Source organism: Alternaria incomplexa (genome assembly GCF_024043165.1).
Source record: "Alternaria incomplexa strain BMP 0042 chromosome Unknown scaffold_20, whole genome shotgun sequence".
NCBI lineage: Eukaryota > Fungi > Ascomycota > Dothideomycetes > Pleosporales > Pleosporaceae > Alternaria > Alternaria incomplexa.
Window position 1 is genome coordinate 305,192 of NW_026249869.1, and position 26,560 is coordinate 331,751.

The following is a 26,560-nucleotide window of genomic DNA, read 5'->3' on the forward strand; positions in this document are numbered from 1 at the left end:
GATAGGAAGACTCAGAGCGTCATCATCTTCTTGCTGCATGATTCAGTCGCTACACCGACGTCTCCAAGCAGATTGCGTTCTGAGCGGTGAAAAGGTCCCGATCATCGGCCAAAACGCTTGAGTTCCCAGACTCTGAGAGGCGGATAGACAACTGCAGCCCATGCGAAACCGACATAATTGCCCATCTAATCACGTCAGCTTTGCATAACACTGACTTCTCACATACACATACATCAGCTCCATAAGCCCCAACCTGTTTAGCAATCGGTCCAATGTACCAAACCTGCGCCATGCACATGATGGCGCCAATCCAACCTATCACGAACGAGATGAAGGCGGCGATGCCCAGCGGTAGCTTCTTCTTCTGGTTCCAGACTTGCCAGTTGAAGCCAGTCTTGCGTCGGAAGATCAAATGCTCTTCAAGCGTAATGGCGATCCAGACAGAGACCCAGTAGCCCATGAGAGCGAGGAAGTTGGTGAAGATCTCGGCGAGATGGGCACGCCCTGCTAGTGCGCAGACTGTGTAGATGACTACGCCAACAGTGTTCCACATGACTCTCGGTACAACACTTGCATAGCGACCTAGGATCTGGGCGTCAATGCCGGAAGAGTACGTAGGGACGATGAGATTGGCGACGAGACCCAAGGCAACTACCACGCCGCAGAATGAACCGAAAGCGCCTAAAGGCTTGTATGCTTCGACTATCAGGGCGCCTTGGGATACGCCATATGCGGCTTCCCAGTCCGTGTTGGTAAGCATACCGCATGCCAGGCCGATGCCCAAGACGAAGGCGAACGTGAAGCTGCACATCAAACCGAGCATGGTCATGCCGAAGATCTTGAACGAAGATGCGTGTTCTGGGTAGTAGACGAAGTAGTCTGCTGCTCCCCCTCCGTACGTGATAGCCGCAGCGAGTGTCAAGCCGAAGAAGCTGATGCGATTCCCGATTATAGTATTTGGGTCTTCGTCGCCGTGAGACTCTGAGGAGATGTTGAACTGCGGACCGGCGACGCCAGCTAGAATGCATAATACAATGAGTTGTGGTAGCCAAGCCCATCGCTCGTAGTAGTGGAAGATCTGGTAGCCGAACGTTGTGATGGCCCATGCGATGATCGCTACGATGATGATGCCGACCACGACGGACATGGAATTGCCTGAGACAGCTGAGAGGATCTGCCCAGCGACTACGCAGTCGATCATGCCGTAGCCAAGCAGGACGATGATGTTGAGCAGGACGACGACCTTGGACGGCCACCAGCCCGTGATGTATCGCGAGAAGATCATAGTCCGATTGCCGCTCTTCGGGCCAAAGGTTGCGATGTATGCGACGACGAGGCAGCCGACGAATGCGCCGAAGACGGCCAGCATGCAGGAATCGAGAAAACCGAGTGCGAAGACGGCGGGACCGAGCATGCCCAGCGTGATGTTGTTCGCCGCGAGGTTGACGCTGAACCACATGATAGCCACCTGGGAGTATCCAAGCAGGCGCAAGTCCTGTCGCTCCTCCGGCTCGACACGCTCAATGCCGCGGGCCTCGAGGTTGTATGCGACAAGCTGCCTCTCAAACGCCTTCCACATGTCCTGCCATCTGCTCTGGTGTCCCGCTCCTTCATTCTCGGTATCGTATGCGCTGACAGGTAGTCCGGATTCGTTTCTCGCGTTCGGGGCGAATATCGACTTCTTTTCATCGGGCGGGTTCGTGATGTGGTCCATAACGGCGACCTAGAGCCATTAGTAGCAGCCTCGCGGCGAGGGAGCAAAGCATGAGTCCTTTCGCAGGCTTTAACCTGATCAAGTTCAGACCGTATATCTCAGATCGCTGCCAGCAAAGATGCTGGCGAGCGAACACCGGTCTCATGCGTTCTGCTATCTGACGTTACCTTGATCGGGCATTCTGCTACTCGGCTGCATCCTGGCTGTGTTGCCGTACTTGTGAGGAGAAATTGGCGCGATACCAGAAATGCGAAGCAATGATCAGGAGAGAGATCGAATGTCAATGGAAGCTGCGAGAAATGGGAGTGACATTGGAAGCGAAAGGCGACGAGCAAAAGATGACATGACCAAAAACCCCGCTATCGTGCCGTCCCGAAAACCTTGCGCCTTTCCCGTGTCTTGGACTGCTCGCGTAATGGGACGCGTTCAGACTCTTCGACATCTTTCGGTTAAACTCAACTTGTCGCGCGCATACCCGTGGACGCGTCGAAATCACGCGATGGTTGTGGAGGTGTGGAAGCAGACGTCTGTGGTCATAGCTTCCTTGAGTTCACGCGGTGTTGCTGCGGGTCAGCCTCGCCCAGCTAACATCAACGCTGCAGTTCAATGACAGCATCACCTCGCTTTCAACGACGACCTCAAACAAAAATAATGGTAAAAGTGCTACGGTGACGCCGAGCACATGCCATCTATCGCGACGTCACCTCACGTATGCAGCAGGTACACGCGGCGCTCTTATCATCTTCGGCGCCCGCCAGTAACCCCCGGTCTACATCGGCCCTGTGCCATCTTCCACACCATGCTCCTTCCTCTAAGCTGCATATCCATTCTGTCCGTCTCTGCACTTAGCAGTCGTTCTACTACTATCTTACTTCCAGGTTTTCATGAGGTTATGCCCATATTAGGCAGGTCTAAGATCTGCGTTGCGACACATGAACACCGGGTCACGAACCCATGAACCCATGCTTATCTGTGATAGGTAAGATGCGACTAACCGCTATTACTGTACCTCGATTACTACCGCCATCCCCGGCCATTGCCGTCGGACTAATGCGGGGGAAGGAACGTAGGCGAAACTAAAGTGGATGATACTCTAGATATGCATTCAAGCATGCATCTCTAGGTCAAGCTTTAAGTATCTCTCGATGTGCAGCAGACTGCAGCAAGCCTTACATTCTTCACAACTATCTCTCAAAGTGTATTCATCATGAGGTTGGCGGATACGTTGTTGTTGACCACTGGTCTTGTACCACTGACCTTCGCTGCGCCGGCAATCCATGGACGAGCCAACAACAGCACCTGTAGGAAGACTACTGTCGCGATCATGTAAGTTTGATCTTTAAAAACACAGATCACAATCGACTAATCATTCATAGCGGTGGCGGTGTTGCGGGCATCACAGCAGCTGTAAGTCTACATTAAGACTCTTTCAAAATGAGTGGAACAACGCAAAATTCATCTAATCCAATACATGGCTCAACGATTATGTCTAAGCCAGCTGCTAACATATTCCAGCAAGCGCTTGCCAATCAATCAGTTACCGACTTCCTGATCCTAGAATACCAGGATCATATCGGTGGCCGCATGCGAAACACAAAGTTTGGTTCCGATACCAACGGCGACCCTTATACCGTCGAGCTAGGCGCAAACTGGATTTCTGGTCTGGGTGAAAACACAGTAGACGGTCCAGAAAACCCGGTCTGGACTTTCTCAAAACAAGTCAACCTCTCCAGCCCAAATTCTGACTCCTTCTCCGTCGCCACCTACAATGAGACGGGAGCTGTGGACTTCACGAACTTACTGGATGAGTTTGAAGAGTATTGGAGTGTCTTCGAGCAAAGTGCTGGAACGCTACTCTCCGAGAACTTGCAAGACAGGAGCTTCCGTGCAGGTCTTTGGCAAAGCGGGTGGAGACCAAAGGGAGATCCGGCGCGCAAGGCTGTGGAGTATTATCTGTGGGACTGGGAGACGGCGCAGGTGAGCCAATTGGAGCGACTTGTTGTAAGTAATGCTAATATCCTCGCCTTAGACACCGGAAGAGTCAAGCTTCGTCTATGGCATCACAGGGTACAACCTGACCTACTATGGCTTCTCCGAAGTCAGCAATTGTATGTATCTTTTCATAAGTACCTGAGATCGCCACTAACAAGTCTACTCATAGTCTGCACCGACCAACGCGGCTTCAACACCTGGCTCAAGCACCAAGCCTCCAAATTCCTCAAGCCCGGCGACCCCCGTCTCCTCCTTAACACCATCGTAACAAACATCACCTACTCCGACACCAGCGTCGAGATCCTCACCTCCGACGGCTCCTGCATCGAAGCCGACTACGCCATCTCCACCGTCTCCCTCGGCGTCCTCCAAAACGACGCCATAACCTTCTCGCCCACCCTCCCCGACTGGAAGCAATCCGCCATCGCCACCTTCTCCTTCGGCACCTACACAAAACTCTTCTTCCAATTCAACGAAACCTTCTGGCCAACCGACAAGCAATTCTTCCTCTACGCTGACCCCACGACGCGTGGGTACTACACCGTCTGGCAGAGTCTATCCACAGAAGGGTATTTGCCCGGTTCCAACATCCTCTTCGCCACGCTTGTAGACGAACAGTCGTACCGTGTGGAAGCGCAGGACGATGAGACGACGAAAACGGAGGGTATGGCCGTTCTCCGTAGAATGTTTCCCAACATCACGGTCCCTGAACCCATCGCGTTTACCTACCCGCACTGGTCTCAAACACCCTGGTCCTACGGTTCCTACTCCAACTGGCCTGCTGGAACGACACTTGAAATGCACCAGAACCTTCGCGCGAATGTGGGCAGGCTGTACTTTGCGGGCGAGGCGATGAGTGCGGAGTACTTTGGTTTCTTGCACGGTGCGTGGTTTGAGGGGCAGGAGGTTGGTGAGCGCATTGCGGGTCGGATTACGACGGAGTGTGTTAATACGGGGAGTGGGTGTGGGGACTATAATCGGTATGAGGTGTTGCGTGGGACGACGGAGTTGTGGGAGTTTAATGCGTTTAATGGGATGGGAACGAGTCCGTTTTTTGTGGCGGATGCTGGGGAGGTGGAGTAGGAGGATGTGGGTTGTGGGTACGTCTGGATGTCGATGTAGAGAGTGGAGAAAGCCTGTAACTCAGGAAGATGACATTTTTATGGCATCCTTCTTTTGCTCTTTCGGCATTGCTTGCTGTCCACCCTCCTCCTTCATCTCAACATCCGCCCAAACAGGCACATGATCACTCGTCCCCATCTCCTCCTCCGAATCCATAATCCCAGCCGCTCGAACCCACCCCTTCTCCCACATCCTCCTCCCCGCAATAAAATAATCCACCCTATCACAGCTACTCCCCCATTTCCTTCCTCTAGAATAATACGTATACCGTCTCTCATCCGGAAACATCTCCCTCCACACATCCACCCCATCAAACGGCTCCTTCGCCTTCCCACCGCCTCCCAGCAGCTTATCGTGGAAATCCGCTCGGTTAACTACATGTGCCTGTGGGAAGATGCGTAGTTTGGGATACCCATCTCGCTCGTCAGGCGCGACGTTCATATCGCCAGCGAGTAATACATCCCAGCCTTGCTCCTCCAACTCTCTACACTCCCTTGCTAAAAGCTTATGAAACGCGCGTTTCCGGTCATGTCTCGTTCCTTTAAACGCACCGGTCTGCGGGTCTCGATACGCGTTTTCCGTTCCGTTAACGGCGTAGATGTTGAAGACGGCGAGTTTGGCTGTGCTGGTTTTCGAGCGGAGTTCTACGACGGAAATGCGGCCTTCGGCGTCCCAGTCTACGGTGCGAAGGGCGATTTTGTAGGGGATATAGAGGTCGCGTCGGATTAGGCTGCATACGCCGTAGATTTTGCCGCTGCGTTTGGGGCCGCGGGCGTTGTGGAGGTCGGTGGGGAGGGTGAAGTGGACGTGGTATAGTGGGCGCTTATTATGGGGAGTTCCTTCTTCCTCTGGTAGGGGTGATTTTACTGCTTTTTTGACTGCGTCTTGGGTTTTTTCGTCTGTGTGGGCTATCTTGACTTCTTGGAGGAAGAGGATGGACGGCCATTGGTGTCTGTGCAGGAAACCTCTTAGGGAGGCTGCTGGTCGGGCGTTCTTTGCATCGTCCCTGAGTGCCGTTTTCGATTTGGGAATGAAGAATTCCGTGATTGGCTTTGTTAGGAACGGAGCAATGCCATCGATATTCCAAGAGAAAATGCGTAATGTATTTGAGTCGAGAGGTGGAAGGGGCGTTGGAGATGCGGGCGTGCTTGGAGGCGCCGTTTGCCCGGGAGACGTCGCTGTGTTTGTCGCGACCTTGCGTCGTTTCGAGGGAGGTGGACTGATATCTCGATTCATGGTACTGTAGTGGCGGCATGCCGTGACTCTTTGTGATATATGTGACACATGCAGTTGTAAGATGCGCGCACGACCGAGTGACGTCATCATCACTTTCTGCTAGCAATGCCCTAGACTGGTCGCAAACCCAGCCACCAAGATCCTCGTAACTTTGGTATATGTCGCATTGCTGTTTGCAGTATACAATCGCGCATGCACGCGGGCGGGGCGCGACGCGTCTTCCCACTAGAATTGATTGGGCAGTGATCAGCCACATCATTCACTACCCCACCACTACCAACACTTGACATCCACGCTACAAACCTCAGCCACAGCCACCTAGAATCCTTCTTCCAACACCACAATCGCATACCTACTCCGCTCTTCCACCTAACTTCAACATGTCCTACCGCCGCAAGAAGTCCCTCCTCATCGGCATCAACTATGTCGGCAGCAGCCACGAACTCAAGGGCTGCCACTCAGACGTAGACAACATGGCCGAATTCCTCTCCTACCGCGGCTACACAAACTCACACAAGGACCGAGTTATCCTCACCGACCGACCTGAAGTACCCTACGACTCCCCCTACTACCCCACCGGCCACAACCTCCTCGCAGCCATGGACTGGCTCGTCTCAGAACCCGGTTGCACCTTGTTCCTGCACTACTCCGGACATGGCGGCCAGATTGCAGATGTAGACGGAAACAGGACCACGGGAATGGATGCATCGATCGTGCCTGTGGATTTCGAACAGCGCGGCCAGATTTCCAGTACCATTCTACATGAACATCTTGTTACGTATATGGCGCGGGATTGCACGTTGTTTGTCATCATGGATTGTTGTCATTCTGGTAGTGCGCTCGAGCTACCGTTCGTTTACCGCTCTGATAGCGATGGCCAGATCAGTTTGATGGATAACTTAAAAGCTGGGCTTACGCTTGCTAATGAGGCGCGCGATATCATCTCTGGTGGTTTCTCGTATAGCAAAGTTGGGGAGGCGAGGGAGTTGCTTGCGGGTGCGAGTACGTTCTTCAAGGGACTCAAGCATTTTGGAGAGGAGCAGGAGGAGGAAGGACTAGAGAGTGGAGAGTTTGCGGGGCAGTATGGGAGTGAGCAGAAGATGGTGACGATGTTTAGTGGGTGTAGGGATGATCAGACAAGTGCGGATGCGCGGATTGAAGGGGAGGCGACGGGAGCTATGACGTGGGCTTTCTTGGAGATGATGAAACAAGATCAGACTCCGACTTATGCTGAGGTGGGTGCTTGACATATGTTTGGCGGATCTGAGAATTGTTGTACTGACCGGAATACAGACACTCAAGTTCATCAGGAAGACCCTGGACGAGAGCAACTACAAGCAGATCCCACAGCTGAGTTCAGGCTTGGATATTGATCTGGATGATATGCATCTGGTACTCTGATCGCAGGAAGTCGTCGTCAAAATTTGCGTTTACCCCGAAGATTGTGGATAAAGGCCATTCCTAGCAATAAGACATGTAACATTCCACTCATTTGCCATGGACGGGGGTTGTGAATTGTCTGACCTTTGTGGCAAACCTAGCAATCGACGCAGCTTGAAACATGCCCGCACCAACCCGTCTGTACAACGAGATGAAGACACAGATTGTCTAACCTCTAAGACCACACCCGCAACTTATGTCTCAATATAGCAAACCATCCTCTCTTTCAACACTCATCATCCCTATAAACGCCCCCTCAACCCACCATCCTCCTTCCCAACGCCAACCCACCGCCAACATACCAACACCACCCTTACTATACCCCACCCACCCCCCAACATGCCACCCCAACCCCCCATCGACCCCCTCCGCGCACGCATCTTCTCCGAATTAAACCTCCAACTAGCGCACCCCTCGATCCCCAAACCCCTCCTCAACGAATGCTCAAAACACCTCGCTTTCCTCGTACGGTACTACGCCAACGATCCGGACTGTAATCCGCTAAGGGTAAGTGTGCCGATTGTTGAGGTGCCTGTTGTTGTACCTCGTATAGGAGAGGGGGAGGAGGAGGAGAAGAAGGGAGAGGAGGAAGAGGGGGATAAAGAGGGGGAGGAGGAAGTAGAAATAGAAATGGGGATAAAGATCGCGGTGGTAGTTTTCGAGGAGAAGAAGAGGAAAAGCTCTGTGCAGACACGGATGGAGGGATTGCGAAAGATGAAGATGGAGAGACTGTATGGAGTGGGTAAAGTACTGGGTGAAGAGGAAACCGAAGACGACTTAACACCAACACCAACGGTGAAGACGAAGAATCGTATCGAGACTGGCAGTCCCGTTAGTAAGATCGCCGGATCTCGACATTGTCCTCCTGTGTCGGCGTCTGGTACTGGTACTTCTGTTTCGTCTACAGCTGCGAAGCCAAGGATGCGTGTACTTATCGAGACGACTGGTACGCTGGGGCATTACAAGTGCTTGGTTGCTAAGCTCTGTGGCATGGCCGAGCGTGTCATAGGTGGATTATTGGAAGGTGATGAGGACATGGTGCGTGCGTGCGAAGAGGTCAAGAAGAATAGAGGCCAGAAAGCGAATGCGGATATGGGAAAGAGACCGGTCTGGAATGTTGAGGCTTCTGGGGAGTGGTGTTGAGCTGTACGAGATGTGTCGACACGAGGCTTGAGTCGTGAGATTGATCGTTGCCTTGGTATTCATATTTCATTCTAACACGTAAGACATACAATGATAGAGAGACAACAGCACCCATTGCATCAGAATAACATACTTCAGTAAAATCCAAAAAGGTATCCCTAGCTTGAGCTAACTCACGCAAGCTATTTCCCATCACACCAGAACACCGACCCCGCTACCCGTCGTCAAGAAGTGACCCAGAAAATAGTGCGATGAAAGTACAAACGCCTCGCAAATGCAGCAAAGAACCGCCGTTTGGGTGCTCAGTCCTTAGCGACCTCTGTGCGGACCTCGCCCTTGACGTTTTCAGAATCGCGTTCTGCGTCGCCCTCTTCTTTGGCTGCGGCGACCTCTTCTTTGTTGTCGTTCTCTTCCATTTCGACGTCTGCCGTGGGGGCTGAAGTAGGTGCCATGGTTGTTGTTGCTGCCGCGGCTGGTGGGGATTCGGGTGGGGTTACGACACCAGCTGGCGATTGTGATCGCGTTGAGCCAGCAGCAGGTGCAGTCGCAGCAGGCGCCGCGTCCATGTCGATGTCGCCATCTTCGTCGGCTTCTTGCTCGCCAGCGGCGGGGGTTGTTGTGCGCGACTTGGCGACTGCAGATGCTTGCCGTGTGGACACGGCGCTTTCACCATTGGTCTCCATGCGGTCCAAGTCATCCTCTGGAGCAGCGTTGGGGTTCGGGAAGTCGGTGATGTGTCGCCTCTTCTTGGTGCCGGGCTGCTCGCGCACTCCGAGGCTGTTTTTGTAATCCTCGTCATCGCTCGCGTCGTAGAGCTCACCGTCGTGCTCTATTTGCTGGTCGCGCTGACGCTGTGTCATGCGCACATCCTTGTTCTCATCGGCATCGAGATCATCGTCTTCATCTTCAGCGTCTGAGTCCGTAGCGCGAGTTAGACCCGCAGGCACATCCGGAATATTGGTGAAGGCTTCAACTGATGGCTTTCCGGTTCTCCGGATATTGTCAATGACGGCGGATTTGATCTTGTGCAGGTAGTCGTGAGAGTTGGCGTTCTCCATGTTAGAAGGACGGACGTCCAGTTCGTAGTCGGGAGCGAAGTATTCGTAGTAGTCGTTGAAAGGCAGCTGCTTGGACATCTTGGTCGAGACGAGCTCTCCTGTTTCGTAGGCCCAAGTTCGCGCTACGTTTCTCATAGTGTAACCACCTCCTCCCAATACGATGACTGGCACGCCGAAGCTCTTGACGTACTTGACACAATTGGCGTGGCCGTCCATGCTCAGGTTGAAGCAACCAAGCCTGTCTCCGGAAAGACTGTCACCACCGCATTGTAGAACAATAGCCTCTGGGCCGTAGTATGTCATGACCGCCTCGATGACGGGCTCGAAGATGTTGCGATAGGTCTCGTCGGTGATGCCGTCGCGAAGAGGAAAGTTGACGGAATAGTTCTTGCCGCTGCCGACACCGATGTCGCGCAGTTCACCGGTACCGGGGAAGTACTCGCCGTACTTGTGGAATGAGACGGTCATGACGCGATCGGTCGTGTAGAAAGCTTCCTCGACACCATCTCCGTGGTGGACGTCGATGTCGATGTACAGCACGCGCTGCTTGTATCGGAGTAGCTCGATGATTCCCAAGACAATGTCGTTGACATAACAGAAACCACTGGCTTCGCTCTTCTTCGCGTGATGCAGTCCTCCCGCCCAGTTTACTGCGACATCGCATTTTCCTCGGTTCAAGCGCGCAGCGCCCTCCATGGTGCCGCCAGCGCTGATACCGCAGAACTCAAATAGACCGTCAAAGACTGGACAATCGTCTCCGACGTTGTATTTGCTCTGCTCACGTGTAAAGCTCTCCATGTTATCGGGCGTTACTTTGTGAAGGAACTCGATGTATTCGTCGGTGTGGAACTGCGTCATCTCGTATTTGGACGCGGGCTTAGCGCGCTGCCGGTGAGTTAGCACAGATCCATAGAGGATTGAGGTCGGAGTCACCTACGTAAATCTCCATTTTGGTGTACAGTCCGTAGTTCATGATCAAGCTGTGCGCCATGCGTATGCGGTGGGGCTTCATGGGATGTCCTGCTACATAGGCATAGTTGCCGACGTCGGAGTCGTAGAAGTACGCGACCTTCTTTGGCTGCGAGGCGACGCCATTGCTCAAAGACGAGGAGCCCGTCGTGGGTTCCATAGCGGTGGTCATATCTTTGGTGGCTGCGCACAGCTATGCGACTGGGAGGATGTGTGATGATATTATCGTGATAAATGTGATAAAGTTGGACTGGATGTTGCGGGCGACGGTTGCTACAGCATGCAAGGTGTTCGAGTATCAGCAATCAAGGAAATGTGGAGGGGCGTGGCAGAGAGTTGGCGGGAGCTTGAACAAAGACCCTCGCGCGCCATTACCATGAGAGCTGCGACAGGGCCCCCCTGTCTAGTGCCGGTTCCGGAACAACCGAGTCGCCGCATGCAGTCGCGCAGTTACGTGAGAGAGCTCCGAGCATCAACAGCTTCATCATCGCCGCCGCCTTGCCCAACAACACTTCGTCCACACCCGAATACCCTCACCTTGTCGCCATATACCCCGCCTGCAGTAATCAAAGAACCATCGCCAGTACTCCACCATGGACCGGTTAACTAGGATGCTCGCCGCCGCCCAAGGTGGCATGGGCGGTATGGGAGGGCCCCAGGGCGACACCAACCTGATCGATAACTCCGAAACTGTCTACATTTCCTCCCTGGCGCTCCTCAAGATGCTGCGGCACGGTCGCGCGGGTGTACCCATGGAAGTCATGGGCCTGATGCTGGGCGAGTTCGTGGATGACTACACAGTACGAGTGGTGGATGTCTTTGCCATGCCGCAGTCAGGAACCGGTGTGTCCGTCGAGGCCGTAGACCCCGTCTTCCAAACCAAGATGATGGACATGTTGAGGCAAACAGGAAGGTACGCAATTGCTGAGTCGGTGCTCGAAGCCGCCACCGCTCCCAACCCGCACATCAGTCGCTGACAAACACAGGCAAGAGACCGTCGTCGGCTGGTACCACTCACATCCTGGTTTCGGCTGCTGGCTGTCCTCGGTCGATATCAACACACAGCAGTCGTTCGAGCAGCTCACACCCCGCGCCGTCGCCGTCGTCGTCGACCCCATCCAGTCGGTCAAGGGCAAAGTCGTCATCGATGCCTTCCGCCTCATCAACCCGCAAGCCCTCATGATGGGCCATGAGCCCCGCCAGACAACCTCCAACGTCGGTCACCTCAACAAGCCATCGATTCAGGCGCTTATCCACGGCCTCAACCGCCACTACTACTCCATCGGCATCAACTACCGCAAGACTGCGCTGGAGGAGAACATGCTGATGAACCTGCACAAGCACGTATGGACAGAGGCGCTGCTGATGGACGACTTCAAGGGCGAGGGCGAGCGGAATACCGACAGGCTGCAGAAGCTCGTCACACTGGCAGACGGCTACGAGAAGCGAGTGAAGGAGGAGACGGAGTTGACCAAGGACCAACTAAAGACGCGATACGTCGGAAAGGTCGACCCCAAGAAGCGTACGTTGAAATCCATGTCTTGCTTGATAGGTTTACTAACAGAATATCACAGACATCTCAGACGTCGGCCAGCAGCTCATCGAAGACAACATCGTCTCCGTCTCACGGCAGATGATCGACAAGGAAGCCTCGGTACCAAAGTCGAACTCGCGGCAAAACGGCCAGTCAAGCGGCGGCGACGACATGGAGATGGAGGAGTAGGATCGGCATACCCGTAGGCTGGCTTGGAGGTGGCATGTACACTGGCATGAGCTGCAGAATAATGCACTCAAAAGAGGCATATACGATACAGTAATGCATAGACTGCGTATGAGAACAACGACATTACACAAACATGATTCCACCCATAATGACGGTTACTTTGCCCGGTTTGAGAACAGCTACACAAATGGATATACCTCTTCTAGGCCTGAGTTTAGTCATCCTGGACAACAACAGAGGCGAACTAGTCGCTCACTCTTGCATTGCGGGTAGTCCAGGACCTCAGTCCTCCAACACAGTATTGAGACGTAGAACCTTGTATTAGGTTCGCAGTGGCATGGAAAACATCTACGCTCAAGTTACATCATATACACTTGAACAGGGGAATATGCTTGACGTCTTTCTCCCAGATTCTTCAAACACACGCAAGGTGTACGTCATGTTTCTGGGTGCAGCGAAGCAGCGGATTATTCTGCGGCGTCAGATGTCGTTCATCTATGATTTCAGCTTTCGATCATGATGGAAGCTGCCGACACGGTAGAAGTCCAGGTGCTGGTTTCCATCGTCGGCGTTTCGGGGAAAGGTTCAAAAGATTCGGAACGTTGGTGTTTGTGGGTGAGGCGAGTAGTGCAAATGAGGCGTGGGGTCTGATGGTTAGGTAGCTTGACATGTCTCCATATTCGCAGGGTCGTGATGTAGATTTCAGACCTCCATCCATCATCCATCACAACACCTGATTTAACACTGATTTGAATTCAAACGTATGTCATTTTGATACATCTCTATTTTTTTCGTAGCCAAAAGCAAAAGCAAAACACCAGCCCACGCTGATCCATATCCCATTGCCCGTAAAATTCATTTCTCGTACGCCCCTTCTTCGAAGATCCGCGACACGACGAATTGCGTCATGTACTTTGTCGCAACAAAACCCTTGGGGGTTACTTTCGTCTTTTTGCTCATCCCCATCCACCGTAGCGATCTTTGGTATATAAAACAACAAAATTTGCCGCCCACTTGAGCCCGCCACCCATCAGCCCTAGGTTTCGTCGCCCGTAACACGTATTTTGTGAGAAATGGTAGTGTCGATCCCAGTATTACATTTTTTTGTTTCAAGCAACTCCGGTAAGGAAAGGTGAAGGGTAGATTGGTTCCATGGGAAAACACATAGCGGAATGGGTTTGGGGTTTGCAAAAAAGTTCGGGTCCATTACTGTGAAGTCTTGAAAGGGAGGTAGGGTAAGGTGGCTAGTCCAGATCCCAGGGGGGTAATAGCACAACATCTGCACCCATAAAAGAGTGCGTTTCTAATAACCGTCTTCCAGCCATATAAGTGTGCATCCGGGGTGGTGTCCTTTATTCCTGTCCTGTTCCTATCATGGTGATTTTGAAGCATGCTGTCTATCCAGCGAGCTCCACTCAGAAGTACGATGACCTGCCAGACTAAGGATGGCCATGCGGTTTCCCTGACGTGTCTTCTGTATTCGATCCGTTCTGGCCAGTAGTAGAGCGAATCTTCTTTGCGTTCTCGTCGTCGGAACTGGAGTGGCTGCTGCTTCCGTCCTCGAAGCCAATGGTTCCATCCTTGGATTCGCGGCGTAGCCTATCAGCCTTGTCCTTGAGGTAGGCGGCCTGTTCGGCGGCCCTCTGGGCCCGGATCTGCTTCTTCCACATGGCGGCGTAGTGGCCGTTACGGTCGAGCAGCTCCTCGTGGGTGCCTCGTTCCTGAACCTTGCCCTTGTGCAAGACGAGGATCTGGTCAGCGTGGGTGATGGTACTAAGACGATGAGCGATGATGAGCATAGTGCGGCCCTTGGCCAATGTCGTAAACGCCTCCTGGATGTGCTGCTCCGTCTCCGTGTCAAGAGCGGCAGTGGCTTCGTCAAGCATGATGATACGCGGATTCTTCAGAATCGTGCGGGCAATGGCCACGCGCTGTTTCTCGCCTCCAGAAAGTCGCAGGCCGCGGTCACCAACCTTGGTCTCATACTTGTCCGGAAATGTCATGATCTTGTCATGGATACTGGCAGCTCTGCATGCCTCGTGTACCTGTTCGTCGGTTGCCTCTGGGTTTGCATACTTGAGATTGTACATGAGTGTCTCATTGAAGAGCACAGTGTCTTGGGGTACGACACCAATGTGGCTGCGCACCGAGTCGATGGTGAGATCTTCCACATCGTGACCATCGACCTGGATGCTACCAGACATGGTGTTGTAGAATCGGTAGAGCAGACGGAAGACGGTCGATTTACCTCCACCGGATTCACCAACAAACGCAGTGGTCGTGCCTGGCTCGCAGTAAAAGTCGAGACCGGTAAGCGCTGGCTTGCGCTGGTCGTAGGCAAAGTGTACATCCTGGAAGCGAAGATTACCCTCACAAGAAGCAAGAGGTTTGGCATCCTCCTTGTCGACTACGGTGGGTTGCTCTTTGAACAGCTCAAGCATTCGCTCCGAGTTGATCATGGCAGACTGGATCATCCTGTAAAAGGTGCCGAAGAAGTTGAGAGGACTTTGCAGTTGGCTCATATACGTGAGAAGCGTCACAAATTTGCCGACGTCGAGGACTCCAACTGCGATCTGGTATGCTGCGATGAAGCATGTAACGAGGAGTCCAATCATAAAGACCATGTTCTGTGTGATGTTCATGATGTTCAGCGATATCATGACCTTGTACTCAGCGTTCTGATACTTCTTAACAGCTTCACGGTAGCGGTTGAACTCGTACGCTTCGGCGTTGAAATACTTGACCGTCTCGTATGACACCATGGAGTCGTTCTTGACTGCATCTTCTTCTCTGTCGGCGTTGACCATTTCGCGGCGAATCTCAGCGCGCCACTGCGCCATGCGGATAGTCAGATAGATGTACCAAAATGTAACGATGGCGATGACGAGCGCGTAGTAAGCATCGAACCTGATGAGGAAATAGGCGATGGCTACGCCTAGATCGATGAGCATGGGAACAACCGAAAAGGTCACCTGCTCGAGGAACGTGTTGATGGAGCTGCCCTTTCCTAGAGCGGACAGGACCTCTCCCGTCTTCTTGCCGAGGTGGAAGTCGAGACTAAGGCTGTGCACGTGCTCAAATGCCGCAACGGACAGCTCGCGATACGAGTATTGGGAAACGGGGATCCACAGGGCAGATCGCGCCGCACCCAGCAATCCGTTGCTGCCCTGCAGAAAACGGAAGCCGATGTACAACATAATGGCGGTCCACGGATTTCCGCGCTCGCGGTCGTTGAGGCGCTTCACGATTTCACCCGTGAGGTCCGGGACCAAAACGTTAACGACGCGTTGGCCTAGGACGAGCATGAAACATGCGATGACGACCAGCTGCAGCTTGCGATCTTTCGAAGGCCAGAGGTAGGGGAAGAAGACGTGATAGCCTTTGATGTATTCCCACCAGCTGCGCGCGGGTGCGCCAGTGGGCCTGCTCCAGGCGGGCGGTGCACCTTCGGTGTGCTGGTGTTTGCCACCGGTCGGGTGTACTGAGCCATATGAGCCGTTCGCGTGACCGTTTTCCGCATGACCGTTTTGTTCGGCGCTACCGAGCAAAGAGGTATTTTCGGATGGACTGCCCGATTCTTGGCGAGATTTGCGCTGTGGGACTATGACGAATAGTACGTAGAAGGCGATGAGTGCGAGGAGCAGCACGATGCGGAGCAGGTCCATGGCCACCTCTGCGGCTTCCCACTCGGTCATTCCAAATCGCAATCGCTTGGCGGGAGTGCCTACGGTGGGCTCCTTGTGCGGATGCGTGTAAATGGAGAAGGAAAGGGCTACCAGTGCTATTTCTAGCACGGTTGCCAGACTCCATGTTGCCAGATGCGCCTCGGTGGGAGATGGCTTCGAGTCGAGGAGGGAGATGACGAAGAGACAGTAGACGAAGAAGGCGCCAACGAGGTAGATCTGGGAAAGTTAGCCATGGATGGAATCTGAAGTTTGTTGCTGTTACATACCACTGCGGCTTTGCCCACCCACCAGTGCTGCTCCGCCTCGGCCAGGGCATGCGCAACGACGACGACGGAATTGCCGACAAAGGTGAATGCCGTTGCGAGCGACACCCATTCGAAGACACGCTTCTGGGTCTGGGTGACATCATCGTGGACGAGCTTCTTGACGAAGTTGCGGGTGGGATCGGTGGCCGGCAGCGGCTTTCCTCCAGGGCCGGTTGTGGTAGGTTTGGCGATATTAGTATTAGATTTAGAGGCGGCAATGCTGCGGACGGTGAAGGCAGCGAGGAAGAAGACGAGCATAACGATGGGATAGGCATATTGCAGCACGGCGATGGTGGTGCGCACAGGGCCGGCGTAGGCCCATCTCTCGCGGTCGTGGTCGTCCATGTGGTGCGGCCCAGCCATGCTGTTGCTCTCTCTCCACGGATCTGTGAGGCCCGGCAGCGAGGCTCACGGGTGGCAGAGACGGGCGGGGAGGAGATAGGAAAGGGAAGGAGGGAGTGTCGGTGGTGGAAGAGAAACGCGGTGACATGTTGCACCTGGGCACACTGAGACGGTGCCATGGGCGAGAGCTAGCTAGCACGAGTAGACTTGTGGCGCACATGCAGCAGGCATTAGCCCTGTCCGTGCGCGCCGATGATGGATTTCATCCAGACCTCGCTGTGACCCCGGCCTGCAGCAGCTCCCAGCACGGTACAGCTCCCAGGCACACGGGGCGAGTCGTGTCCTGCAGCCGCCTGCAGCTCGTCACACCAGAGTCGACTCGACCGGATTTACCACGATTTACTGGCACGACTGCACTTCGTTCAATACTGCCCGTAACGAGTACTGCCTAACGAGCATTGCCCCCCGTCTCTGGCATGAGGCGAACTTAACGCTCAGATGACTGAAAACCGTCGCACGTCAGCCGTCTCGTCGCCCAAGATCCCCCCGGCGCCGCCATTGCCACTGCCCAAGCAAAAGTCACGCTCCTACTTTGAGCGTTTTGTTGCGCAGCCCTTGACCACGGCCTATGGATCCCGCCCACCCAGCGTGCATCAACATGGCTACGAGGGCGGCCCTCCGAACCCTCTAGTGCCGAAACTTGCCGGGTACGTTTCTTTCGTACATGCTCGACTACTCCGTCGCCGTATACGGCAACTTGATTTCTGTCTCCCCTATTGGCTGCGTCTTCCACCATTCTCATCCACACTCCCACATTTCCTCCACACTTCCCTCTGCATCTGTTGTTGACGTTTGCGTGGCTCTTTCCCTGATGCCGCGCTCCTTCCCTGCTGCCTCACTCACCTGTCTCCCTCCTTCCCTGCCACTCACCTGTCTTACCCTGCCTCGCTCCTTCCCTGTCACTCACTTCCGCCACTCACCTCCTGCCATGTATCTTGACATACCCCCAACGTGCCTTCCCCGTCTCTGCACTCACTCTCAACCACTCTGACCCTCCTGCACCTGCACCTGCACTCACTCTCAACCACTGCACGCACTCACATCCGTCAGCATCCGCACGGGCTACTCCCAAGATGCAAGCCATAAGACAGGCCTCGACATCTCTGCCCTCGACATCAACCGTGAACGCACCCATGCCGTCCTCGCTGGCAAGGAGATCCTGAAGACTGTCCGCGTCCAAGATGCCAAGATCGTCGACGAGACCAACCTGCGGGCTGCAGTCCTCAATTATGCCGATTCTCATGCCCGACAGCGCGAGGGCTTGGGCATACACGACGTAAAGTGGTCCCATGGCCAGTTCAGCTCCCACATCGCCACTGCCGCTGCAAATGGCAAAGTCATACTGTACGACCTGAACCGCGCAAGCGTCGAGCTCACCAGGCTGCACGAGCATACGCGTCAGGTACACAAACTGGCCTTCAACCCCCACCAGGGCCATCTGCTGCTGTCTGCTAGCCATGACAACACGGTCCGTTTGTGGGACTTGCGCGACATGCGTAGGGATGTTACTGTCTGCCGCAGTCGGGATCACTACGCTGGCATGAATGGCGGTATCCGTGACGTCCAGTGGTCGCCTACCGATGCCGTAGAGTTCGCTTTCGGCACGGACAACGGGACCATACAGCGATGGGATTTCCGCCATAACAAGGGGCCCAAGCAGAAGATTACAGCTCACGACCAGCGCATCTGCACCTCCATCGACTGGCACCCAGACGGTAAGCACCTGCTCAGTGCTGGCGTGGATCGAACCGTCAAGGTCTGGGACTTCTCCGTCACTGGACGCCGCCAGAAAGCTGCGTACGTCTTACACACACCGTTTCCGGTATACCAAGCTCGATGGAGGCCGCCATACTGGTCTGACGAGTACCACGAAAAGGGTGCCTACCAATGCACACAGCTGGCCACGTCTTACGACAAAGAACACTCTGTCATTCATGTATGGGACTTCCGTCGTCCGTTCCTACCATTTCGGGAGATCAACAAGTTTCCCAGCGCACCTTCCGACATGCTCTGGCACTCGCGTGACACTTTGTGGACTGTGGGTAGAGAAGGCGTTTTCCAGCAGAACGATGTCCACCATGCTCCCAAAACCGTAGATCGGCGCAATCTGCAGGCTTTCGGGGTATCGCCAAGTGGAGAGGTTGCTGCTGTTGCCCAGAAGAGACCTCGGCAGCCATCTTCAACAGGCCTAGCTTATACTGACGATACGTACCTTGGTGACCCGCGTGCCAGACGACACAGCCCCGAGAAGGGTAGTCTCAGAAGTTCGGCAGATGACAGTCTAGATGATAGTTTTCTAACATCGTCAATGAAGCGACATCATGGTCGCACTGCTAGCAACAGGTCTACCAAATCGTTCAGTAGTACCCCGCCATCTGACATTGCCCCCAAAGTCATGTTCCTCAGTGACTCCATGGTCGCACATAGCGAGTCATTCAGGCCGAACCAGGTCGCCATACGAGGCATACTGCCAGGCGCGGCCAATCCTCAGATCTTCGAGTATCTTGCACAGAAATACAAGACCATACCTCTTTCCGACCCACCCGACTTGGACTCTTTTCTTCGACTGGAGAGGGCGTTTGAGCAAAACGCTGAGTACGCGCAGCGCGCAGCCTTCTATAGGCTTGCGCAAACATGGAGGGTCGTCGGTGCGTCCATTACCATGGCGACACGACGCCGAGCAGAGTTACACAGACAACAAAGAAGGTTGCGACCGCAGAACACCGCGCTACCGTCCGGACAGACACACCAAGCAACATCCGCGCACATGGAGGCACATGACAAGCGCATGGCGATCCCTCCAAATCCTGCAGTGCGTGCCATCTTGAGCACGCTAGAGAAGCCAACATCACCATCCCGATCGCCCAGCGTGCGAGAGAGCACTTCTAATATTGCGACCCCTCTTGCTCGTCCAGTCATCACCCAAACCGTCGATAATGCTGAAAGGCCAGGCTTGCTCGATATTGATCAGGAGGACATTGATCAGCTTCCACCCGCTGTTACTGGACCGCCTGTCGATGCAAGTAGGACACTCGCGCCGCCAAGGACGTTCAGTGGACCACAATGGTATCACTCGGGAGACGACATCGATGAACGCCGTGCCTTGGTCGGCAGCTATCGTGCATCCCCACGGATTCCACTGAGCCTCGCACCGAGCGGCACACAAGCCGGACGCACCATTGAGCCTCATCCACTGGAGCGACACGACTCTGGGGAAAGCTTCACAATGTTCTCTGCGTCGTCGGACTCTCAAAAGGGTAATTCTGTGCCGAGCTCGTTCGCGAGTACCAACTCACAACTAGGCCCTGGGCATTCTCTATCGGAAAATTGGCAGTCTGTCCAGGAACAATCTAGCTTTGGGAAGCCGAGAAACGCTGGAGATCAAGAGCTGAGCAAAAGCATCTCGATATCACCAACGACCATGCCCCAAGGGTACACACAGAAAGTGGTCCGCAGCGCTTCAAACAATGTGGATGAATTCGGCAGTGGAGAAAAGGCTGTCCGGGATATGGAACATTTACGGCGGAACAACCAATTGCTCCGTCATGATAGCTCCGATTCTGAAGCGCTCACAAGCATCTCGTCATCCTACGAATTCAGCACTGAGATGGAAGCTAGTGGAACTATTGTACCCGACGTGTTTGAGGATGTGAGGTCGCCTCATGTTCTCAAGCCACCAGCGTCCCTGCCACATGCCTCCGGAATTGCGCCTCCTGTACTTGATCCAACAATAGAAGAAGGATTGTTGCTGTCAGACTTTGAAGCTGTGCATATCGACGCCGAGGCCGGCTCTCCCTACTCCGTCATTGGGCTGCTTAATCATCTCCTAGAGTACCACACGGAAGCGTCGGATGCACAGTTTTCCTCAGTCCTCATTCTGCTTTTAGCCCCGCTGTTGCCACGGACGCATGGCCCTTCTGATACTCCAGATGTACACATAGGCGATGTATTGAACGTCTTCAGCGACACGTTTGTAGCACTAGGACTGACTCAAGCACAAGCGAAAGCCATACTATCGACACAGCTAAGCCAGCTGATAGCTACCGGTATCAATCCCTACCAAGCGGAGTCTATTCTTTCCGGCTATCATTTCCAGCTACATTCCTTGTCATTGTTTAACTCCGCGGCCTCGCTCCGCCGCCTAGCGTACCCAACATATCCTGCTGTCTACGAGCAAGTGCTGAAAGAAACGCAGGTTGGGCTTTTGTGCCTAAGCTGTAAGTCACCAATCAACAACCCTAGAGATAAGATGCGATGCGAGTCCTGCAAGCGAACGCAGGCACCCTGCCCGATTTGCTGGGGCAAATACCCGGCTTTCGAATCGATCACCGCGAAGAAGAAATCCAAAGCGAAGTCGCGGCCATCATTCAAGGACAGAGGACACAGAAGGCAGCGATCGTCTCTCATGTCGAATCCAGACCATGCCGGCGATCAAGTCGCAGACGGTCCATCACCGACTGTTCCAGCCAAATGGTCGTCGCCTGCAGCCACGCTCTGGACATGGTGTCCATTATGTGGTCACGGAGGACATTCAAACTGTCTGTCAACCTGGTTTGCCGATCCGACACTATCAGACGGCGCATGTCCGACCGAAGGCTGTCTCTGCGACTGTGTCCAAGGCAAACGCCGCGACACAAAGATCGAAGAGATGCTGCTCAAGAAAGCAGAGAAGGACCGATCGAAGGTCGTACGAAAAGGCGATGATTGGAAGGTAAAGGAAAGCCGCGCCGTGTCGGCAGTCCGGAACGCTGCCCTCGACACGATACCAGATCATCAATCACAACCAAATTCTGGCACCACAACACCGACTCGTAGATGAAACAAAGGCTACTTCCGGAGCAATCAATATCAAGCAATACGCGCATCGATACTTCCCGGGCCGTCGCAAGTCTCGACCACAGCAATTCGGCCCGAAACGAATCACTCACTTTGCAGACCCATGCACTTAACACCAGGCACGGCAACCCTTCGAGTCCGATCCTGACATCACCACACGTCCAACCACAACCCTTTCCGAAGGAATTCCTCACATCGGATCCGCATCTCAATTTTCGCAATACGTCGGTGTACATGGCAAAATGGAGCTGCCCGCATACATGCATAATCACACCGCTTGTATGCGCGCCAAGCATGGTTGTAAGACAATGAAAAGCCCGCACACCCTCGATAAAGTCGCGCAGCTCGCCCGCTTCCCCGGGATGCGGGACGCTGACTTGATTGAAGCGTGGGTCTGCCACGTGTAATTCGTGGGTAGCGAGGCGGGAATTTATAGGCGTGATGCTGCATGTGGTAGTATGTGTTTTCGGTACTTTTGCGCGCAGATGGTCGGTCGGGATCGCGGGAGCGATGGCATGTGGGAGGTGGGAAGGCGGTGGGGGTGGTTGTATGCATGTCGTTTTTGCGATGATGCGCGATGACGAGCTGACGGGATGTATTTGGAGTGTAAGACGATGTTAATGATTGTTAAGCTGCTACTATTATACTACCATCATGCTATCGTACTCGGGTTCAACCTTGGAAACTTTCGCCCGACCGCCCCGTCTGCCGGCACATGGAAAGGGTACCTTTTCCAGTACGTGTACAAGGTATCCACACTCGGAACGGAAGTAAGCAGCATGTAGACTAGCGCTGCTGCAGCCTTACCGTTGTCATCACGCGGCTTTTGACTGTGGATCGCTTACACCCACCCGTATGATGATTTACCGCATATACAGTAACTTCTCGTGTGAGAAAAACAAAGAAAGTGTGAGGTCGAGACCTCTCGGTTGTCGCGTGTGTGGTAAATGTTTAGTAAATGCTTTGATGATCAGAGGTCATGATACGTCGCAAATTACGACGGGCGCGTCATTGCATATTGAGACATATACACGTGCTGTTTGATAATGGTGGCTTGAGTTCAGGTGCTAGCTTGTATACAATCCATGGCAGTCTGTCCGTGTCAAGGGAAGTAAGGTAACGTCGTGATCAGAAGATTGATAAAGTCTTTTCTACGTCCAGCATCTGTCAATTGGTTCAGGTAGCACCAACATGCCTAATCAGTAGACGATGTGTAAACCGTACAACCTCACGACTCCACCATACCACCCACTTCGCATGAGCTGAAGAGTACGTACCCTACACATGTACCTCACGCCTCACACCACTCCCTCCCATGTTCGCGTGTACGCCCCCCAGCCCCCAGCCTACGCTGATCGGTCTGTCGCTCGCTCACTGGCATTCCACTGATCGGTGTTCCACCTGTGCATTCCCAGCGGGAGTACCGCAACCAGCACCTACATTACCGCATTCCCCACGATCCCAGTGATTCACCTACATGACGACATTTGTTGAGGAACATTTACTGCGAGTAAGATTTGTAAACTGTAGATTGCAGGGGTTGTATGGACGCAAGGCTACAGTGACGGTGTATTGGTGGCTATGGCTAAATATGGCGATAACTAACAAGAATGGAGTATCTTCAGTCGCATCTGTAATCGCTGTGCAGTGTACAGGCTGATACAGCAAGATGATGGGTTGTTGAGAGATTGTGAATCTGGTACAGATGACGTCGTTGGGTATTTTTGGTTGTACGTGAGTGTCTAGACTTCGACTGTTGTACGCGCTTTGGGTTACACAATACTCGCGACCGCAACGTCGGGTTTGAGTTTAGCATGTCATAGGCGGATGCTATCCGCGGGGTCATGGGGGGTTTAGCGAGGTGTGGTGGGCTGATTCCGTGGGTTGGGCCAGAACACAGCGACGAGACTTGTCGCATGCAACGTATGCTCGATACTGGGAGTCAAGCAGAGCGGCGTCATTGCGCATGCTGTATAGAAGTGTGTGTGTCCGCGACGTCCAAATCCGTACCTGTGCTATTAGCAGCAGATAGCTCCATTGCGTTCAACAGCATCCCCCATGCGTGGGACTATGCGCCCCAACTTGACAGTCTCCCTCCGATGCCGCTTCGAGAGTCTCCATGCGGGTATCGTACGTCTGTCGCATATCATGGGTATTGATAAGGTTGTAAGGCGATGCAGTGCGCTGGGCGGCTGTTTCGGCATCAATGGTACGACCGATGTACGAAGTGCGTGCGTTTTGACGTGTTTCGATCCATGTACCTAGCAGGACGCGTGGTCAGTCTAGACAGAAGAACCTCATGCAATGCCTCGACTCAAGAGCACTTCCGTCTCCACTACTGTAGTATCTTGCCTGTAGATTAGTAGAGCGACATCGCAACAACGCGCCATGTTGGCTCCGAGGTCTCACTCAGCCCGACGATATACATCACAATTGGTTGTCAGACGTGACAGGTTTTGTGAATTTGATGGTATTCATGTCTCAACCGGTTCCATTCCTCGTGATATCGTTGATCCGCGGGAGAAAGGAAATGAAGGCCTAAGTCGCCGTGAAATGCATGCCTGCGCCCTCGAGGGGCTATTCAGATCCCGAATTCCTGCTTCCGGTCAGCTCCATCCATCGACCCGACATGGTATCGTGTGCATACCTCAACTCCATATCCCCAACCATCTACCGGCTTGCGCTCCAGACGGACTTGAGGAAGCCGTCCTTCTGTGCGAGCCTGTTGAAGCTGTCGTCGGCTTCGCCCATGGCGCGGACGAAACCGCAGATGGCGTAGGCCTGGTTGTCGCCGGTGTAGCGGCCGTTCTCGTCAACCTTGCCAACGCTGAGCTGGACAGAGGCGTGGTCCTTGGCCCTGATGATGCGTCCGGTGGCCGACTTGTGGGTATTAGTATCGCGTTTCGGGTCAGGTGGGTGGTGGTCGGTAACTTACGCACTGTGGTGTGTTAGCAGACATTCGTTACTACGTGACATAGGCTTGGCTTACTTTGCGGGGGACGTAAAGGTCGACGAGCTCTCCGCGTTCGTTCTCCATTTTGATTGATGTGTGGGTGGGAGTCGGGTTGGGTTGTGTGGCTGCGGTGGTGGTCGATGTCGTCGGCGTCAATGTTGCGACTCGCTGAATTTCGAGTGTCGCTTAGCACTGGTGGTGTGGCGCTAGCGTCGCATGCGGGTTAGCGTGCGTGTCTATCGAGCAGTGTCCCTCATGGGCGACTATCACTGTCACGAGTGGAACCTCGCCTTTGCGAATTCGACAATTTGTTTGCATCAGTTAATGCAAGCAGATGGTTTTTTCACGTGGCGGAATTGCGGGCGAATGATGGAATGCGGCGACCTTCATCTACCTGCGTTCACTTGGTGAGCGGGACAACCTTGGAAGTTTAGATAACGCCATGTGCCTGCCTATCTCAATACTGTATCGCATCGATATGCTCATGAAATTCTCGCCGAAGTGTTTAGTTCAGCCGAACATCCTGATATATAGACATAGTCATTCATCTTGCACTCCTCACTTCCCAGTCTGTCGCAGCGAGACAAAGGGGTCAAAGCATACACGTATGTTACGAAGTTGCCAGTCTCAAGTTTGTTAATGCATCTTTGTAATCGTGTTTCCGTCCTGCAGTGTTGGTGCAGTTGGCAAAAACAAAGGAGTGCACGAATTTCAAAATCCGCCATGTCCTCCTCCATCTCCTTGAACTCAACCACCCCCACCCCAATGCTCTAAGCACTCCAAAAAGAATGTGCGGTAATTCAATGCATCAGGCAGACATCGAACAAGTCTTGATGTGTCCATAGGGATGGCAGGACATGTGCACAGACCCATATGTCCAAAGTATCCCAAACCTCCCCATACTCAACCACCACTCTCCCCAGACCTCTGCAACCTCAAAAAAAAGATTGCATCAATGCATCGGCCGGGAATCGAACCCGGGGCTAGCCGAAACTGTCCTGTGATGGATGGCAACGGCTAATTTTACCACTAAACCACCGATGCTGGTGATCTGAGCGAAGTTGTTTCGCTTGATGGAAGTCGCAACAAAAGGTAGCAATATATCGCCATTACCAACTTCGTCTATGCGACTGAGAAGTACATGGTGTTGTTGAGCTGGGAAAGACGTGGTGGAGTTAGACAGCGTTGAACGGAGTGGGGTTCTGCAGGTCTAGACCATGCGAACTATCATCTGCCGTGTTCCGTTGGCCGAAAGATCTCGGCGAACATGCAGTGTTACCTGCATACTACACAGTCGGCGACTGTAATTGTTGCATTACGGCGTACCGGAATACACATATCAGGGGCTGGCAAAGGCGCGAGGAGGTTGGGGCGAGAATCCTACTGCACGACGGCGAGAAAAGGCCATTACCAAAGACCATATGTTACTTTGAGCTTTGCGCTAGTAGTTGAAAAGTTTAATTCCATGGTAAAGTGGTTGGGTGGCTGCTGTTGCGACATCCCAAGGGTTGTGGTTGTGGGGTTGGGAAGTGCAGCGCGCGGGCAGGCCAACGGCGGGCGTCCTGCCACACCAAAGCTTCCAAGGGCGGAAGGCTCGACATCAACGATGTTGTGTGTTAGCGAGGGCAAGACGAACACAAGGATAGGATATATATGTGGTATGTATGAGTTATAATGAAATGGATTCCAAAAGTACGCTGAGACAATGCAAACGCCTTTGAGGGTAGCGTATCGTAAACCAAAACATGCCTCGTGGTATGCACCAATGTCGTTTAATCACAGAAAATGTGTGTTTCCTCCAGTCTAGACCTGACAACAAAAATCAACGCTCATGTAATAACGCCGCGCTCCCTGCGTAAAAACAACTCATGATAGATCCATCTCCGGAAATCCCGATCGTCCAGCGATTGCGACCATGGGTTGCGGTGTCGCCGTCCTCGCTAACGCAGCAGTGAATTTATCGGAGCGCATCAAACAGCGA

General features: G+C 53.6%; 8 protein-coding genes and 1 non-coding gene across 9 annotated transcripts; 4 read left to right on the plus strand and 5 right to left on the minus strand.

The window, feature by feature from the left end:
• Window positions 1-101: 101 nt before the first annotated feature.
• Window positions 102-1,859, minus strand: J4E90_010269 (uncharacterized protein; the record flags this gene model as incomplete). Its single annotated transcript, XM_051439783.1, has 3 exons — window positions 102-185; window positions 233-1,723; window positions 1,851-1,859. 3 exons carry the CDS (start codon window positions 1,857-1,859, stop codon window positions 102-104), a joined length of 1,584 nt encoding a protein of 527 aa, XP_051286437.1.
• A 1,062-nt stretch (window positions 1,860-2,921) lies between these two features.
• J4E90_010270 (uncharacterized protein) lies at window positions 2,922-4,789 on the plus strand (the record flags this gene model as incomplete). The annotated part of the gene is made up of 5 exons (XM_051439784.1): window positions 2,922-3,040; window positions 3,091-3,121; window positions 3,230-3,691; window positions 3,744-3,822; window positions 3,876-4,789. 5 exons carry the CDS (start codon window positions 2,922-2,924, stop codon window positions 4,787-4,789), a joined length of 1,605 nt encoding a protein of 534 aa, XP_051286438.1.
• A 1,292-nt stretch (window positions 4,790-6,081) lies between these two features.
• J4E90_010271 (uncharacterized protein) lies at window positions 6,082-7,311 on the plus strand (the record flags this gene model as incomplete). Its single annotated transcript, XM_051439785.1, has 2 exons — window positions 6,082-6,086; window positions 6,387-7,311. The coding sequence occupies 2 exons, from the start codon at window positions 6,082-6,084 to the stop codon at window positions 7,309-7,311; spliced, it is 930 nt and encodes a 309-aa protein (XP_051286439.1).
• A 1,638-nt stretch (window positions 7,312-8,949) lies between these two features.
• Window positions 8,950-10,846, minus strand: RPD3 (histone deacetylase; the record flags this gene model as incomplete). The annotated part of the gene is made up of 2 exons (XM_051439786.1): window positions 8,950-10,590; window positions 10,643-10,846. The coding sequence occupies 2 exons, from the start codon at window positions 10,844-10,846 to the stop codon at window positions 8,950-8,952; spliced, it is 1,845 nt and encodes a 614-aa protein (XP_051286440.1).
• A 421-nt stretch (window positions 10,847-11,267) lies between these two features.
• RPN11 (multicatalytic endopeptidase) lies at window positions 11,268-12,397 on the plus strand (the record flags this gene model as incomplete). Its single annotated transcript, XM_051439787.1, has 3 exons — window positions 11,268-11,587; window positions 11,661-12,196; window positions 12,249-12,397. The coding sequence occupies 3 exons, from the start codon at window positions 11,268-11,270 to the stop codon at window positions 12,395-12,397; spliced, it is 1,005 nt and encodes a 334-aa protein (XP_051286441.1).
• Window positions 12,398-13,836: 1,439 nt separating this feature from the next.
• Window positions 13,837-16,751, minus strand: J4E90_010274 (uncharacterized protein; the record flags this gene model as incomplete). Its single annotated transcript, XM_051439788.1, has 2 exons — window positions 13,837-16,299; window positions 16,350-16,751. The coding sequence occupies 2 exons, from the start codon at window positions 16,749-16,751 to the stop codon at window positions 13,837-13,839; spliced, it is 2,865 nt and encodes a 954-aa protein (XP_051286442.1).
• Window positions 16,752-17,228: 477 nt separating this feature from the next.
• On the plus strand, window positions 17,229-21,609 carry J4E90_010275 (uncharacterized protein; the record flags this gene model as incomplete). Its single annotated transcript, XM_051439789.1, has 2 exons — window positions 17,229-17,437; window positions 17,841-21,609. The coding sequence occupies 2 exons, from the start codon at window positions 17,229-17,231 to the stop codon at window positions 21,607-21,609; spliced, it is 3,978 nt and encodes a 1,325-aa protein (XP_051286443.1).
• Window positions 21,610-24,296: 2,687 nt separating this feature from the next.
• On the minus strand, window positions 24,297-24,663 carry RPS21 (40S ribosomal protein S21; the record flags this gene model as incomplete). The annotated part of the gene is made up of 2 exons (XM_051439790.1): window positions 24,297-24,506; window positions 24,616-24,663. 2 exons carry the CDS (start codon window positions 24,661-24,663, stop codon window positions 24,297-24,299), a joined length of 258 nt encoding a protein of 85 aa, XP_051286444.1.
• An 872-nt stretch (window positions 24,664-25,535) lies between these two features.
• J4E90_010277 lies at window positions 25,536-25,623 on the minus strand. The gene has a single exon. It is a non-coding gene; the product is annotated as a tRNA-Gly (tRNA).
• Between the last annotated feature and the right edge of the window lie 937 nt (window positions 25,624-26,560).